The sequence below is a fragment of the Tachypleus tridentatus genome, chromosome 11 (genome assembly GCF_004210375.1).
Source record: "Tachypleus tridentatus isolate NWPU-2018 chromosome 11, ASM421037v1, whole genome shotgun sequence".
Classification (NCBI taxonomy): Eukaryota; Metazoa; Arthropoda; class Merostomata; order Xiphosura; family Limulidae; genus Tachypleus; species Tachypleus tridentatus.
Window position 1 is genome coordinate 72,025,254 of NC_134835.1, and position 18,923 is coordinate 72,044,176.

At 33.3% G+C, this 18,923-nt stretch overlaps 1 protein-coding gene and 1 long non-coding RNA gene across 6 annotated transcripts in view; one reads left to right on the plus strand and one right to left on the minus strand.

Moving 5' to 3' along the window:
- Positions 1 to 6,007, plus strand: part of Rubicon (run domain Beclin-1-interacting and cysteine-rich domain-containing protein rubicon) — a 55,651-nt gene extending 49,644 nt beyond the window's left edge. For 3 of the 5 annotated variants that reach the window (XM_076467897.1, XM_076467895.1, XM_076467899.1), the window contains 3 exons: positions 2,975 to 3,047; positions 3,723 to 3,764; positions 4,825 to 6,007. In XM_076467897.1, the coding sequence (XP_076324012.1) occupies positions 2,975 to 3,047; positions 3,723 to 3,764; position 4,825 (116 nt within the window). In that variant the 3' untranslated portion in view covers positions 4,826 to 6,007. Of the gene's footprint in view, positions 1 to 2,974; positions 3,048 to 3,722 lie in introns of all 5 variants that reach the window. The other 2 variants (XM_076467896.1, XM_076467898.1) reach the window with 2 other exon arrangements.
- Positions 6,008 to 7,842: 1,835 nt separating this feature from the next.
- Positions 7,843 to 18,628, minus strand: LOC143232440 (uncharacterized). The gene is made up of 2 exons (XR_013017531.1): positions 18,392 to 18,628; positions 7,843 to 10,172 (listed from the first exon to the last, which is right to left on the minus strand). It is a non-coding gene; the product is annotated as an uncharacterized LOC143232440 (long non-coding RNA).
- Positions 18,629 to 18,923: the final 295 nt, after the last annotated feature.

Here is an 18,923-nt window from a genome sequence, read left to right on the forward strand (position 1 = left end):
AATAGTAATAATTTAGATAGCCTATTCCCCTAAGGACGGACGGATACACACACACAAAATGCTTTCCACTCGTGTGATATCATGGTATTCCCCTAACCTCCTTCACCTTTAGTGGAATTTAGTAGTCAGGTTTGTGCCATCTTATTCTTTTCTGTTTCCCATGATTCTCGACCAGTTCTACTTGTTGGAGTATCTATGGGCCAATATTTAAGATTCTCTTCCTAGATTGATGTTTGGAGTTCATGCTCAGCATTTTGAATATCAACTTCAGTTGAGAATTAGTATGCCTCATTTATCTGAAGGTCTTGCCTATGTATTTCGTAAATCTTCCTTTCCTTATTTTGATTCCTAACATTTATAATCTCTTTAAATTGTAAGGTTCAAACCCTTATGCATCAGTGAATTTCTCACAACCTCAATTTTTCTGGATTTGTCTACAGTTCTGCATGCATTATTTCCTGTGCACTTGCTGGCTCAGACAATTCACTTGTCTCTTGAAGGATTTTTGGATGGTATTTGCTGTTTTATGTTTACTTCAGTGTCTCCCCTTTTATCTTTGCCCTGGCTTATTTAGATATGGCTGATGATGTTTTAACATTATGGGCTGGGGGTGCCATTCTTAAGTTTGTTTACTCACTACTTCCTTGCACAACTTGTGCATGACACATTTTTTACATGAACATGTTTGGGGATTTTCCTGACTAACTGAAAGCCAGAGTTGAATAGGCTCATTTGTATAATTCATTATTCTTGTTAGCTTCTTATTTATTCCAATTTCTCCTGTTTCTGTATCTCGCACTTCATTCCGTGTCCAACATTTTGCCATTCCAAGCTTCTATAACTCTAACAATGGTTCTATAAGTCCTGCAGGTTCTTTCAGAGGGTCTGGCTTTTCACTTCCATACCCCTCCACAATTTTCTCCTCATTTGATTACCTTCCCCCACTAAAGAGGGGGAATGTTTTTTCCCAACATCTTCAGGAGGCAGTTCAATACTTACTTCAGAAAAACCATAAAACTTGGGAAACCTTCTCTGATAGGGTTTTACACTGTTTGTTGTGATTGGAATGATGGAAGATTGGTAATAGATTCATTGTCTCTATCCTAATCATACCAAAATTTACAATGGAGTCTTACTTGAACTTTCAGTGGGTTTTCACTCTCAGATAGTTGTCTCAAGTATATATCTCCACATTCCCACCTCTCAGGCATCCCAACATTTCCTGTTTTGTTTTTCAGTTTGACTCTTATGTTTGGTCTGGCCTCAGCACTTTGTCTTGTGCCAAGTATGCAGGTTATTGACTAGACTGCTTCAGGTCAAAGATCTTTAATTCCACTATTACATTGACATTTGACTTTCATTCAGTTCAAATCTACTGTTTGTACTCAGAACAGGTTGGCTTATCAAGATGGAGATGTCATTTCTCATATCAACTCCATATCTCATTCATCTGGGCATGTTTTTTAACTTTCTTGTCAATTGAGCACAGCTATCTCCCATTCATTTATGGGATATGGAACATCTCATTGAGTTTATTGGCCTATCCCTCTCCTATTGTACAAAAGACCCCATCTCTTTTGGGTACATGAACTTCTCTTGAAGCTCTCATTCCACTTGGTTGTATCCACATCCATCACTTTCAGTGGGTGTTACTCAACCATTTTGGATTCTCTTCCAACTCCTCGACCAGATTATCTTTTTATAGGTGCTTCCCTTTTGGATTGGAGTGCATATCAACTTTCAAGAGGTTGGGGGTCATTGGAAACTAACTGAAAATCACCCCTCTGTATCAATGTCTGGAGTTGCCTGTGGCTTTTCATGTTTTGTCAAATGTCTGGGGGCATTCAGTGATGGTCCACTCTGACAATTCCATGCTAGTGTTTTATATCACCAGGCAGGGAGGTAGTAAGTAATAAGGCATATGTTTCTGAATGTTGAATCTCCTCTAATGGGCCCACAATTGTCATATCAGATTATTAGCATGTCATATTTCGGGAGCCTTGAATCTGGCCACAGACCAATTATCTTTACCTGATAAGATTTTCCTGACAGAATGGTCATTAGACCTACATGTAGTTTGGGAGTTCTGTGCTCATTGGGGTATTCCAGGTTGTATGTTTTTTTTAATACACGTGTACATCCTTTTACATTTCTCATCCAGCCTCTCCACTTCAGATGATATGTTGTGAGGAGGTCTTCTGACCAGCCTTGAAGTTATTACTAAGTGCAAATGTGGAGAATGCACTAGTTATGATAGTTGTGTCACACTCCTATTGGTGGAGAATTGCTACATAATCATTTACTTGTGGATATGCAAAAGCAGGAGGTGGAAGGCTAGTGGCAAATGTTGAAAACTTGCATTGATAAAGGGCAGTACTAATTCAAAAAAAGCTATTTTATGAGAGGAAGTAAGAATCTATCAGAAATACATTGTCAGTTTAAGAAAATGCTAAATTTTTCATTATTGGTTTCAAAGATCACATCTTTAGGTTTTGTAGGATTTGTTATTAGACTTTGTTTTATTAAACACTTAACTTTTTTTGTTCAGACTAAGTTCAAATCAAGTGAAACCCATGTTTTGGTTTTATTCTGTAAAGTATGTTATTTTATTTTGTTTCTTGTAGTATTTTAAATAGCTAATAATCACAAATCCTATAAACAGTACAAATAAACTTGAGTTGTAATTTAAGAAATAATTTTTACAAAATTGATTCTTTAAAAGTTTGATTTTCTTAAGTGAGGATTACTTAATAAATGACAATGTAAATCTTTTGTTATTCATTAGGTTAATCTTTTACACACGCTAAGTCTGTAGTTCTACATATTTTGAAAATTTGTAAAAGTGTGTAAAAGAAAATGCTGACTTTTATTGTTGCAGTTCTTTAAAATATTTGAAAAAGTTGATAACTGATCAATAAAACACATCTAACAAAGTGTTTCAAGAGATTGCTAATATTTATAATATTTTTTGTAGCATGCTGGGCATGTTACCACAAAAGCTGTTTTGTCCCTGGAAAATGTTCAAAATGTGCAAGGATAGAAGCAAGGTATATTGCTTGCTTGTTTGTTTGTTTTTTCTAACATTTAATTTAATGATAAATTGTCATTGTAAGCATACTTGGTGACATAAAAGCAACAAACCTTTAAGACATAAATCACATAAAAATCATAAATTTTCTCAGTCAGTCATTGTTTGTAGCCTACAGTATTCTCATGCTTTGTGACAGTCATTTTTTTACAGTTAGACATTAGACAAAATACCTTATATGGATCTCATTTTTTATGCATCTGATATACATACACACATATTTATGGGGGTAGTTGGCTGGTGATATGATTAACATTATTTTTTTTGTACCTTAAAACACTGCACTATCACTTGAATATTAAATTTGTAAGGTGAAAAAAGATATTGTGCAGTAAAATAGGGAGAATTCGGTTGGATACCGTAGATTAGTTTACTTTTTTTGCATACCACTAGGGGATTCAGGATTTATTTCTACACTTTACCAGCTTCTGTATTCTCCATTTAAAATAATAAATATGTTTAAAATAAATAGAGAGGAAAAGGCAAAAAAAGTATAGTGTTTATTAGGTCTACAAAGCTTTATGTTGAGAGTATTTTGTTTTAATATTGCTCAAGAAATAGCAATGTGCACATTTTTATTATTGTGCATTAAACTGATTATAAAACGTAAATTAATCAAGTTTTTGCTTTTCAGAAAACGCCGTTTGGAAGAGGAAGATGGCCGTCCTTTACCCTAGTAAATGTTATTGATGAAATTATAATAATATAAATAAAATAAATCTAGTCTGCTTACTTTGTAAAGTCTGGTGCAAAATCAACAGTTGTATTTAATAGTAAAATCTGCCTTAATTTGCAGAAATCTGTCCAGTCTACTGTCTCAGCATATATAACAACCATTGAATACCTTCAGGAGCACTATGGATACATTAAAACAAAGACACTTAAATATTGGAAAATTTGTAATATCTTGAACTGTATCTTTTATATTTAATCATTTGTATTTTTTATTTTTGTTTTTACATTTTTTTCTTTTACTTCCAGCAAACACATTGGTTTATTAAATAATTTAAAATGTTTCTCAGTTAAATGCAGCTACTAAAAGATGAAGCTCCAAATGGTATAAAATAGGAGTTGTAGTATCAGAGTTCTTCTAGTTTCAGGATTGTAGTGGCTTAAATCTCAGGTTCTGATTTAAGATTTTAGATCTTTTTCTTATCTGACCATAATAATATTGCAAAAAATGCAAACTCAAATGACTGGTAAACTTAATCACTTGAATAGAAAAATTTGTTATAAAAACTGTTGTATTACGAATGTCAATTTGAATTAGATCCATATTAACCTGAAATGACCTGAGTTGGTCAAAACTGTGTTTTGTGCTTTATTGTAGGGGTATAAGCACTTTAATTAAAATAGTTTTAAAAATCTCATTTACAAATCCTGGGATTTTAGGAGCCCCAAGAATAAAAAAAGAGAACTCAAGTAGACAAATTTTGTTATGAAAAAAGAAACTGTAATTAATCCTTTTTTAAAACTCCATTCTGGACCTCATCTAGCTTTGCAAAATAATTACATTTCTCAATTTTTTGAATTAGTTAATTAGGTGTGCATCTTTATTACAAATTGCTAAGTTTGAAACAGTTTTATAAAATAATACTTTAGTGTTATTCTTATTTATAACTATAAAAATGTCTTCAGAACACTTTGATGTGGAGAGTATTTCATTTAAGGAACTTGATTTTTAAGCTGCATTGTCTTGGTAAATTATTATTCACATATATATTATGTATTTTTAGATTTCCTGAATATGAATCTGATGAGAGTTTTCTGATTCACCATTTCCCTGAATCTGAAGTACAAAAGCAAACATGGTTGTATATGTAATATTTGTTGAATGATATAAACAGTATTTTCTTAATATCTAAACAAAACTGCCATAAGTTATTTTGGACCTCAAAACTCTCACTAGAAATGAAAGAAAATAATTTTATTTGTGATATGAATATGCACATTAGAAAGAAAGATATTGGTAAAAGTCTAAAATGTTTATTATTCTAACCTAATTACATCAAATATTTTAGAAATAAAATTATCTTCAAGTTACTTTTAAGGAGATGCTGAGATAAAAGGCCAAGCTTTTAATCTAATCAGCTTAGTGGAAACATTTCACAAAATGTTAAAGGAAAGTCATTTTGGAGTAATTTTTGTTGAGTAAAAACCTTAGTATCATATTTTTTCTCAGTAGACTAACAATTTAATAACGTCTACCAATTATTTTGCTGTAGTCATTCACAGGTAATTACACTTAACTTTGAAGTTTATTTGATTGGACTAAAAGGTTCAGTTAATGTTAACTTGCTATATCAATGAGTAAAATGTTGTTTTTTTATTTGTAGTTTTTAATGAAATACAACTTGAAACTAAGGAATATCTAATGTAGTGTAAAATCCTCTTTACAACACGAACATTCCACTTAAATATTTGATGTTAAAATCTAGTTTAAGTACATATACTTTTATGAATTGTTCACTTGTACTTAACTGAGTATCAGGAAACTGTATTTACAGTTTCTAACTTTGTCTTCTTCATGATACTTTGTAAAAATATGTTCCAATTTTTTGAATAATAATGAACAGCAAAAGTGTTTAAAACTGCAAATCTACAGATTTAGGATAGCATGATATATTTTGTTACTTTTATATTAAAATGGAAGTTTGGTTAGTTGAAGATACGAATCCTCTTTAGCATCAGTTGTTTTTGTTTGCTAAATAAACAAATTTAACAGTTTGATCACTGCTGACAGAGAATTTAAGAATATGTGATTATTATTAATACCTTAAATGTTTTTATATTTATCTTTAGTCTCATTAATTAAAACTGCTTTTGTTGTAAGTTGTGTACATAAATGTTGTACATAAGCTACTAATGTATTGTATATTGTGCTCAAAGTTTTGCAATTAAAACACTTTCAAAATACAAGATAGTTTCATCCCATAGATACACCTCATTCAAAAGTTCTGTTTAATAGAAGCAGTTATTATAATTCAAACTCACCATAATATTGATACACACACATGCTGATTTTGTATTTTTAATAATTTAATGTCAAATAAATATAACGGAACTTAAGCATGTAAACTATATTCACAGTACCCTTGATCTGTGACGAAGGGATACCAGTCAGTCACGGCTAGTAACCGAATTAACTAGTAATTAGTTTTAATTCTTTTTCAGCTGCTCATCTGTTACCATAAAAAAAAGACTTGTTAAAATAGCCAAAAATTCAAACGTATTTTTTTATTAGAAAGACAATTGTCTCATTTAATTTGGCTAATTATTTATGTTTACAAGAAGAACATCATATTGTTGATTATTTCTATGCTAGGTTAACTGAGTGCATAATCAGTTAATTGCAGGGTTTTTTTTTGTAATTGCATATATTTCTAATCCGATTATGTTAGGGATTGTTCCAAGTAATTATATTGCCTTTTCTGAGCTGATGAACTATTGTGGATAGATCAACATTACAAATACGTTTGCAAGTTCCTAAATTTCTTTTTCCCACTTATTAGAGTCCACAATCACATAGGTTGCTGTATAGTGTTTTTTGTTATACTGTAATAAAATAGTAACATAATAAAAGCTAGAGTCTGCTGATAGGGAATGACTATATTGTGCATCTGTAATATACAGGTAACATAGTTCAGACTATTCTGTTTCATATCTTACCTGCCAATAGCTCATTGAGTTTATTTAGGATTTACAATAGTCGCATAACATATTTAAGTGTTCCTACAATGTTAGTCTGTATCTCCAATAAGTAAACTGTTTGACCTAAGTTAGGGCAATCAACTATTTGAATGACATATATATATACACATTTCGAGCTTCCTACACACTGAAGGACATTTGCGACGTCATTTAGAAGCACAAACCTTAACTGTGAGACATTGTTAAGAAGGCTTACTGCCTAGACTGTGGATTGCTGAAGAATGGAAGTCCCGAGTTCTTCACAGAACTCCAACCTGGCCATAGACTGCCACCTTCCAGCCAGTCAAAACACCCTAACCTCTTATTGAGGAACATGGATTTTTCCATAGGTACTCAAGAAATCAAAGACAGCCTGTAAAAAGATTATCCTAAGTCAATCCACAATGTTCAACAGGAAACGTAACGCCTTTTGTAAAGGTAGTAGCTATTTCCTATAAGCCTACATGTAAATTCTTGTCCCCATGATTTTTCTTCAGTTTCTTCCACTTTAGGAGGGTCAAACCTTACCCCAGATGACAGCCAGGAACCAAATAACCCCACACAATGCTGCTTAAGCCTCAGAAATGAACACAAACACTGCTAAATCATCTATATGCTGGAGAGACCCACCAAATCTCTCAAACTAAAGCAATGGAAACTATTTCCGATATTGTCCCTCTACCAATCGGATCGGACAATAACAGAGATATGACATCAAAAACAGACCCAGCTGGAACAACATAACACTCTGAAAATGAAATGAAAAAATATGAAGAAACAATGAATGCTTTCTCCAATCTTAATTTTCCAAGTGGATTCTTCTCAACATCAAGTTTCTCCTTATGTCAGCTGAAACTGACACCACAAACAGCTAGAAACTCAACAAATATTCATATATGCTGAGAAGATCATTGTATTTCCTTGCAAGTTACATATCCTACCTCAGCGAAGAGAGGATTTAATGATTTTTTAACAAGCTGGAACTAACTTTTGTTTTTTGCTTTTCTTTATTATTAGTCAAGGTAACAGCTCAGATACTATCAGGATAAATACTTAGCATCTGGGTAAGGAAAAGTGGGTTGTTTTTTTTATGTACTCAAATTTTAATCCCACATCTAAATATATGACACTGAAGTTTTAGGTACCAACCACAGCAAAGGAGTTAGCCCCCCCCTCTCACCTTAATTCCCAATATGGGTGTTTCTGGCTAATGTAATTCAAACATTTTGCATCATTTTACTCAACCAAATAATTATTCATTCATGTATCCAGCCAACAGACCCCTTGAGATGAAGAGAAATTACCATTTCTAAACACTTAATGGTTGTTTTCCAAAGGCTTACTCTCTCCAGCTTCTCTTCTGGACTCAAAAATAATTTTCTGAAAACCTTAATCTGAAATAAATATCCTATTATGTTAGACTAGATCTATAAAAACATTAGACATTTCAAATATATTCAACATATTTGGCTAATAAAAAAAACCTTTTATGAGCAGGGTAGAGAAAATTTGAGTATACCCTGGTTCTCTTTCAGGATTAAAAATGTAAACTTGTTTTTGGGACCTGATACAATTCAATCCAATAACAATAACTGTGTATCTGGTCATATTTCACTGCCTCAATCTGCCATACCTGCTAAAGAAAGTGCTCAATAGGCAGACATAAAAGGGATGAGGTTATCAAGGAAACAATGAACCAGTGGGATGCTAAATAAAATTATAAATTTGAAGGTTCAAATGATTATTTTGAATTTTGCTATAATTAGGCCATTATTCCACCAATAAATAATTGGATTGACTATTACACTTTAACACCTTCACAGGTCTTTGGGCTTCAAACTCCTGACCCTTAGGTTACAAGTCAAATGCTGTACCCAACACAGCATGCCAGGTCATGAAAATTGAAATGCTGAGGTTTATGTAAGGGAAGTTAATGTCAATTCATAAAATAAATTTTCAAAACATTATTAGATGGTATGGAATTTAAGACAATGTTTATGCTACATAACTTAAATTAAAATAAGTTGTGTTTATCACAGAATTTTATAAATGTCGTGTAATGTTTTGAAAGAAAAACCTCTACTAAGTTTATATGTTATACTTTTCCATATAAAAATCTTTAAATTACAATGCATTCTAGCAAATATCGTAAGTTATAACAGGTAATTATTATAGCAACTTTTCTTTAAAATGCTTGTGTGTAAATTTAGAGCTAAAAATATAAAATCACCTGTTTTAATGGAAGCTTTAAAAGGGATTTTTTTTTTTTCCATTAGACATTTGTGTTCTTAATCTACATACTGTTAACCATTTCCAGATGGGTAACAAGTGAAAGGCCATGTTATTACATTTTTGACTCACATTCAAAATTGTATTGAACTACTATTTTATGAATTTTTGTCATTAAGTTTAGTATCAAACTGTATAACAAAAAAGACAACTTATATTTTTCTAATTTTATGTGGTGGCTATGAAATAAAATTGTATGGATACATACAGATATTCATTGGTGAAAATAAAGTATTTTCTTGAGCAATGTTTGATAAAACTATCTTCGCATAATAAGGATTCAGCATATGAAATTTGTAAACTTTCTAATGGATAAAAGTATTTTTAATCTTAAATTGAAAATGACTACATTGGATAGGCAATTTTACCTATGACTATAAAACACTGTTTAACAAACTGTAAGGCTTAATAAAATATGATAATTGCATATCAAAACACTAATGTTTACTGATAATCTGCCAAATTTCATGAACATACACTTGCTAATTTAAAAGAAATAGCATGAAAACTATAAAGAGCACAAAATGGTTACAAGGTTAGTCCCAGGGACTGAGCCTGTGCTGAGAACTAAGATCTCATCTAGACTAATCAAAATTTCTTTGATAGTTTTGATACTAACTTATTCCATGTTTGAATAGCACTGGAAAATACCCTTCCATTTTACTTTTGATAAGGTTCACTAAATAGTTTCACATCACTAATAAGTTAATCAATTAACACATTAGTCAATATATAATCAGTCATATCTTAACATTATGTATTGAATCCTAACTATGTATTTAATGCAAGGAGAGATGGCAATAATTTACTTAGAGTTTAGATAAGAGACATCTGCAAGTCATCATGATGCTAGACATGGTCTCTTTCTAATTACAGCACCTCTTTGTGGGACTTTTTTCCAACTTCAAAGACTATCTTGTGGAGATTATCTACCTTCAATAACCACTGAGAACTCCCTTTCTGGCTTCCAACAAGGGTTTTTATACTAGATAGTTCTGATATTCTCACAATCTTCCAAATAGTGTACACAGCTACCAGGAACTAGGTCTGGCACTTAATTGGTTGATTCTCTTCAATTTCCTTGTAATCCTCAGAACCTAAACCACTGATTACAGGTAAATTTGGTAAATCAGCAACTTTCTTACATATATCCCTACACACACTTTTCATATGGATATTATATCAAAGTTCAGCATTAACCTTTTGTGTCAACTACATACAATGTAAACATCTCTTGCTACAACAGTGGCATCAATTCATGATTTAATTCCCATTCTCTATGAGGCTTTCATAACCTTCCTTATGACCACAGTAGCATTGTTAAGAGATAATATAAACTTTTTTCTTGGTACATTTCTCTTCTTGGTCAATTGTCATTACATATATTTTTGATGCCTTTATGAAGTGTGCATCACACCAATTCCTCTATATATATTTTCCCTATACTTGAAGCACATGCAATACCCAAAAATGCTTCATTCCTCTCCTTTAGAAATTTTTATCATCAATAAAAATATCACCATCTGACCTCTGTTTCCATTCTTCCACTTGTATGTCGAATAACATTTACAATAATTCCACAGATATCTTACTTTACTGACTAGTCTTTAGATGATTAACAAGTTACTGCCTTTACTCCTTAAATACCTGAATAATTCACTGGATTTTTTCAATTCTGTTTCATTACAGAACTTTTGAAAAGATAGACCCCTTCTATTTCATCCTCTCTTTTAGAATACAGAAATGTTTAATTATATTTTACCTATAACCAGTAGAAAGTATTTTTCATCTATTAAATTGTATATGTTATATTATGAATGGTTAAATGTCAATTTCAATCAGAGTATCAACTGTTCCTGTAAGAAAGTTACAAGTCTTCTCATGTAGTTAGAAAACCAGAAAAAGTTTAAGAGAAAAGGGAACTTGTCTATTTTTTGTGTGTTATTTATCCATACTATTTGGTGCATTATCTAGTTAAATAATAATTATTAAGTGCATCACTATCACTTGTATAAAAACAAAACATTAGGGTTAACTCTAGTTGACAATCAACAGCAGGAAAAAAAGATTGGTTAAGTATTTCATTTCTTGTTTATTCTTTACATATAATTATAAAGTAACTAAAAATAGGGATCTTAAACTAATCTTAACTAAAGTAAATAATATAATAAAAATGTTTTATAAGACATACAAGTAGCTTATGGGTAGTGCAATTCATTGCAAAATGTGAACTGCATGTTTTCCCAGTGGTTCAAAAAGCAATAAAACAATCAAATTTAATTATAAATACATATACTGTTTGGAACTTACACCTACTTATGATAAATGAATGTAGTTTCATGTTACAACTGGAAGTCATTCTAGAAGGAAAAAAATAATTTATATTTATTTCAATTATTTTTGGTGGTTAAGAGGTTGATAAAATTGACTGATTCTGTTTTGAGGTAAGGTAGAGAAAATAAACTATAAACTTTAACTGAAGAAAACATTTTAAATGAAGTTAGGAGGTTTTAGGGATTAAACAAAGGGAAGGAGATTTTTGAAATACAGAAAAGTATTTTTAATTTTAACATGAAAATTACTCTGTACATGGATTATTAAAAGCAATTCTCAATATATTCATGGACAAATATTTATTTTATTAAAAATACTTCACTAAAAATATGGTTTTTTCATATGTGAAAGACTGCCAAAGTTTGTGAAGATATACACACAATACTGAAAGTCAGAAGTATTAAATCCATAAAAACTTTTAACAAGTACAAAGAAATCACATGGCTGGTCAAATTGATCGAGACTAAATTGAGAGAGTTAATATAAATTAATACATAAAATTGAAGACCATCATATGACAGTCTTTCTTCAGTTCTTTCTAGTGTAATAAGCTTTCTCTGAATCTCCACTGTTAATTATCCACTCATAACACATATGCTTTCCATTTAACACAATGTTTAAAAGGCTACATGTGATAGTCACACACAATAGAACAATCATGAGTCAATTTATATATACCATGCAACTGAAGTTTGAGATTAGTACATTACTTTGGAGTAGTTATTACTATAGGTTTGATTTATGTCCTGATAAACTTCAATTAAATCTGAGAAGTCATATTATCCTTCTTCCCCTACGAAATTAAGTGGCCAACCTTGTCACATTTAAAACATTGTAAGTCATTAGGTTTATTGTGCCTGTCCTACCAACTTGCTCTGCTAATTCTATCCTTGCTTACAACAGTGTTGAATCTTGTATATATGTTTTACTTTGTTCACACTTCTCAATCAAGTTTAGGACTGTTGCATCCGACATGTTCCATTTACATGGCTATGAGCTGCACTGCTAAGCAAACCTTGTTCATAATTAGATTTTAAAGGATTATGAATCATTAGTTCATTTCGGTGTCTGTACACCCTGAATAATATATTTCCTAATTCTTGCAACATATGGCCAAACACTCAGACCAACTTGCCTAACTGCCAAATTAATTTATGAGTCTGAGTCAAAATTGTATTCAGTGTCTTTTGCTTTCTTTATTCTTCTGTGAATGTATGTGTTAAAAAATGAAAATGTGTGGTCTTACTTCATCAGAAATCCTGATATAATGTTTTGCTTCTCCTGCAGTTCTTGCTCTCAAAATATCTCATTTTGAACATTGGTCCAACCCAAACTTCTGGCAACTTCATTTAAATTGAATTGTCATAATATAATTTTTTTGCCTTTTTGAAGCATGTATCTCAACTCTCCTTACTGTGTATATTTTTGTGATACTTGAAGCATTTGGGATGCTCAGAAGTACTGCAAATGCTTTATTTGCATGTGGATATGTAAAAGCAAAAGATGGAAGGTTAGCAGCATACATTAAAATTTGCACTGATAGAGGGCAGTGTTAGTTGAGAAAAGCTATTCTGTTAATGATATATAAATATACATAGCAAACAGCAAAATTATTTTGGTTAACATATAGAATATTCTTAAAACTGCAGTGGTATCATAACTACTTGGTACATTTCAAATACATTCTTGCCAATTTCACAGAAATGTTATGGTACCTGTAGAATAGATCATTAATATTATGAGTATGTAATTTCAGATACACTATCAATTTTCTATTAATTATTTATTTTAAAGTGTTATTGGTCTATTAGTTTTAACAAACATTATATAGTAAGAGAATTTGATACCTAAGAATAAAACCTAATAACTAGTTCAGATAGAACTAAACATCTGGACATCAAACAAGATTTATTCAGAATAAACAATCTAATTTTGACAGTTTTAAAGTTATTATTTGAATAATTAAAATAGCACATTTCCAAGTCATAATACAATGTATATTTTGTAAATGCTCACTATATGAAAAAACAGTAGGCAAAGTGTTATCTCCACAATGAACCTTTTGAACTGTTCTATCAAAACATTTTCTCTTCAAAGCACAATGTTCAAGCTTTTAGTTTTAACTTAAAATTTGTGTTTTGTTGAATACCATGTGTCTCCAAATATACATTTTTAACAGTTTGAGTTGTCAACACAAAAAGCTGTATGCAATTAAAGTTTAGTTCATTGGTTGGTGTTTACTGGTGCAAAACAACTTAGCTATCTGTGCCACACAACCAATAAAAAATTAAAGTAAAAGTATTAAAATAAATAAAATTCAAAACAAAACAAAACCAATTTTTGAATTAAAATCTTAAATAGAATTAAAAAGGCCAATAGCCATTAAAAATTTAAAAACACAACTGAGGTGAACAGTGTCACCATTGCCAATGGCCAATGTCGAACCCATAGTAAAAATATGTCTAAAATAGTGCTGTCACTCACAGTTGTAATGATGGCAAGACAATAAAATGTGAGCCTCCATTGTGACTTGAGTATTGCACAGTTCCAGATAAAAGAAAACGAGTCAAAAAACTGTGACTAATGCGTAGCCTAATCAGGACAACTTCCTCCTTCCGGTCCTTATGGAAGCAAGACGGCCAAAGTCCAATTGAATTTTTTTCTGGAAAAGCTTGTTTTCACATTGCTCACTCCAAGTTAACTGGCAACTGGTGTTAAGCCAAGCCTTGAGCACAGAACTATAGTCCAGGTATGGGAGAGGTGCAGTTGTAATAGCACCAAAGCAGACAGACTTAGCTGTGGTGCCAGCAAACATTGTTCTGTACTTTATTTTAATTAAAGTGCTAATACCCATACTATCTTATATGAGAATACATTTCTACTTCAAGTGGGTTTTTCATCATCACAAGACCCAATTCAACCTACTATGCCTAGATATAAATGCTAAGAGGGACAATGGCAAAATGTCTATTCTGAAAAAACATGGCCCACTGAAGAAGGAAAACACAACCCAAAGTAGGATGCTGTGGTAAGAATTGAAGTTTTGCTACATAAAGACAGTTGCAAATGGTGGAGGTTCACAAGACAGTGTACGAAACTCTGGACTGGAGAAGTGTGGAAAGTCCCTGATGATGAACAGGGTCTAATATATTCAAGACTGAGGTTTTGACAGAACCAAAGACCAGAAACCCATAGTCCAGTTTTAATTGAATGAGGGCACTGATATATTTTTAGCATAGAACATCGATCCACTCCCCAAGAGGTGGAAGAGAGGACGTGGAGGACCTTTAGTGCTCTTATACACTTTACATCTTGCTGCTTGACATGTGTCATAAAGGTCAACTTAGGGTCAAAGATAAGACCCAAGAACTTTACCTCAGGGACCATGGAAAGCACAGATTTTCCAAGACATAGCTTGGAATCAGAGTGAATACCCTATTGGTAGCAGAAGTGCATGCAAATGGTTTTAGAACAAAAAAAAAAGGTAAAACCATTTGCTATTGTTTACATCAGTAAATGATTAAGAACAATCTGTAGCTGCCGCCCAATAAACCTCATGTTCGATGATTGACACAAGATGTAGAAGTCGTCAACGTAAAGACTGTTTACAACTTTAGAGGTGAGTTGTCCTTAAATGGCATTAATCTTTACAATGAAAAATATGACACTCAAAACACAGCTCATAAGCCCTTCAAGTTCCTGTGGGAAAGAACAGGAAAGTATCAAATGCACACAAACTTGGAATCACTGGTTCATTAAAAAATGTTCAATTAAAATGAGTAAATAGTTATGCAACCTGTATGGGTGGAGTTCTCACAAGATGCCATACCTCCACATTGTATCATAAGACTTCTCAAGGCAGAAAAATACAGAAACAAGATGTCACTTGAGAAAGGCTTCCTTGATTGATGTTTCAAGTCGAATCAAGTGGTCCATGGTGGAGAGCTGTTGTCAGAACCCACGTTGAGTGGGTGAGAGGAGATTGTTTGATTCCAAGAACCCCACAGAATGAGCATTAACCATCATATCTAAGATCTTACTGAGACAGCTCATCAAAGCAATCAGATGGTAGTTTGAAGGAATCTTGGGATCCTTCCCAGGCTTAGAAAAAGTGAAGGCAATAGCACAGTGCAAAGCATCAGGAAAAACTTTCTCCTGCTAGATCTGATGTACTGCCAGACTGATAAAGAGCAAGACTGAGATCTACCAATGCTTAAGTCTTGATAGCTAAGAAGACAGGGGGAAGTGCTAGATGCACGAGAAAAGTTAGCAACAGTAATCTGTGTTAGTAAAGCTTGATTCAAGGTGTTCATAAACATTCAATGTTACACTATTTAACACTGTACAATGATATGTATATGTGAACCAGTGCTATTATATATAAAATACACTTTTATCATCTTGCATTTAAAACATACTAGTACACATTGCATGTGATCCCTCTGCCCGAGTCTTGATAGCTTAAAAGATGAGAGATGAAACAGAAGTGCTAAATGCATGAGAAAAGCTTTTGCCAAGAGTATCAGCAACTTCCTGGCCACTGAAGAGCACAATCGAAAAGGGTGGCTGAAGCCTACTGACATCTCAAATCTTGTTCCATGTGACTTTGGAACTGGTGGTAGAAGAAATGCTACTTGTGAACTTAATCCAAGATTCCTTCTGGCTTTGATGTCTTACCTGCCAAGCATGTGAATGGGCCTGAGGAAAAGTGATGCAGTTTGAAAGTATGAGACATCTATAAAAGATATCCCAGGCCCATTTTTAAGACTTCCATGCCATGTGGCAGACAGAATTCCACCATGGATGAAGATACCATGTCAAGGTGTTAGAAATAGACTGAGCAGCTGCTTGGACAATACAGTAAGTTACTGCTGCCACACAGTCATCTATCAATAGTTTACAGACAACAGCAGGATCAAGTTCTGATAGAGCAGCAAAAGAGGCCCAGCTTCTACCAAGGCATGTGGGTCAGGTGGCATCAACCATGGCCAGTTTCCCTCAATATAATAGGTAAATGATCACTGTCCCATAGGTCACTGTCAGCCCCCCAAGAAAAATGAGAGAAGAGTGAATAGGAGCAGACAGAGAGATCAATAACAGTAAAAGACTGACTGGGTGTATGAAAATAGGTATACATGTACCAATATTGAAGAAAGAAAAGTTATGGTCTAAGAGCATATGCTCTACGGAACGACCTCTCCCATCAATATCAGCACCACCCTGAAGAGGATTATATCTAATAATGTCCCCAGGATTAAAAAGGGAGATGGCAACTGTTCAATGACAGCATCAAGGTCTGACCAACCATAAGTCTCTCCAGGACACAGGTAGAGAGAACAAACTGTAATGGTAGGACCCACGGAAACAGGAATGGCTACAGCTTACAAGGGTGTATTAAGTGGGCACATGCTAATCAACCAGGAGTGCTAACCCTCCATCCACATATCCATCACACAACCTGTGATTTCTATACAAAAAAACTGACAAAAGGTGACTGTATCAGCAGGTTTAAGAAATGTTTCCTGTAAAGAAAGACATACACAGGATTGTAAGAATCAATCAGCACTTTGATGCCATCCAAATTAGAATGGAATCCTCAACAGTTCCATTGTATTGAAATGGCCACTTTTACTTATGTGAAGGAGAACTGGATGGAAAGCCCTTCTGTTTCTGACCATGTAGTTTCTCTTTATTAAAAGGCCTACCTACCTCCATGAATCCTGCCCTGTGTTGAGTGGGCAAGTAGGTCTCTGTCAGTAGATGAAGATTCCAGTTCTGCATCTTGGGGCTGAAGAAGATGGACCTGAAGAAATGCCAGAAGGCAAAGCCAAAGGAAGGGATCTGGGGAGCCAGTAGAAGGAATGGTAGGGATATAGATAGGTGTTGACACTGACTTGTCAACTCTCTTAACCAAGGAGGGCAAAACCTTTTTCATATGGTTTGAAGACAACTCTGTCGGAAATATGGAGAGAGCTGTCTGCACTCCCACTGTAACAATGGAACAGAATGCAGCAGCATACATCCGAGATGGATTGGGGTAAGATTCGAGCTTTGAGGTAAGAAATGTTGTGAACCGTTTTCAAACGCTGCACTCCTTTTTTCTCCAACCACCTAGGGTAAGAACAAACGTAAGAGGGGTGAGAGCCCCTATGAGGGTCCATTTTACTCTTGTAGGCATCATGATCCTTGCCACCACAACAATCACACATCAACCAACCACAGCATGATGTCTTTGAGTGACTGAACCACTGGCATTTGAAACATCTGAAAGGGTTCAGAATATATGACCACACTTCACAATTTGGATAACCTGCCTTGATGGTTGCAGGTGGACATGGAAATGTAAACATCAAAACTGGGGCACTGGTTAGCATCATAACTCCATCTTTGGGAGTGGAGATATGCTTCACTGCAGAAACTCCTTGGGTGAAGAAACCAGCAAGGATCTCTGACTTGGGTATGTTCTTCAAATCTCTCTCAACAATAACTCCTCATTATGAATTTAAAGTAACATGGAAAGTAACTCTAATGGGCACATCTTCAATGGCCCTTTGAATGCAAGAGGAATTCATTCTGTTTTGGAGTGAATGTTTCCATCAAGATATCCCCAGAACGAAGCTTTTTGACTGAATAAGGAGAGCCAACAAGCCCCTCTTGTCCCTTCTGAATAAAAAAAGGGAGACGTTTGCCCTAAAGATTTGCCTGATAAAAAATTTAATATCAGGAAATGAGGTACAGGTGTTAAAGAAATTGAAGATTGCTGTTCCGAATTTTCAAGATATTGTTTACTTATGATCTGCTTTTTTTACTATTTTGAGTTGTAGGATCCATTATAATTAAAGTTTAGAAATGCATAAATTTGGTTGAGTTTACAAATAACTTTAACATTTTAAACTCAGACTTTTCATTTCGTTTTAATAATATTTTTCACAGTGTTAAATTGATAAATATTATTCTTAATTTATTTACGGGAGGAGGAAATTAACTTACTAGTGGCAAGATACATGATCAGCTCATGGTCCATTTTTACACCTGAACTAAACATGGACTTGCATTCGTATCTTAGATACCTATAACATTTTGAAACTTCTCCACTGTACCGTAAACTCCTAAACACTCGACGCGAGAGTACTCTACATTACTAGTAAGATGGCCACTTTATAACTTCACATGACAGACTTAATGCTCATTTTTGTTTAGTGGTGGCATTGATGACGTGGAGAATGTAATCACAGAAGCCTCATCAAGAATAAAAGGTGATATGGAACATAAATAAATAGATGAAAAACCAACATACCTATGTTAATATAAAAGTCAATCTGTTTTTTTTTCTCCGTGCAAAATTCACATTAATTCTAGCCTTTATTATTATTACCTTTAAGCATGAATTGGACGTTTTTGTGCTCAAACTATTTTGTGTTACTGGCACACTGATAAACAAAATTTATAAATCTAGAAAAATGACTCTTACTATAGAGGTAGAAAAATAAATAAAAATCACAAATAAAAAAAACCCAGTAAT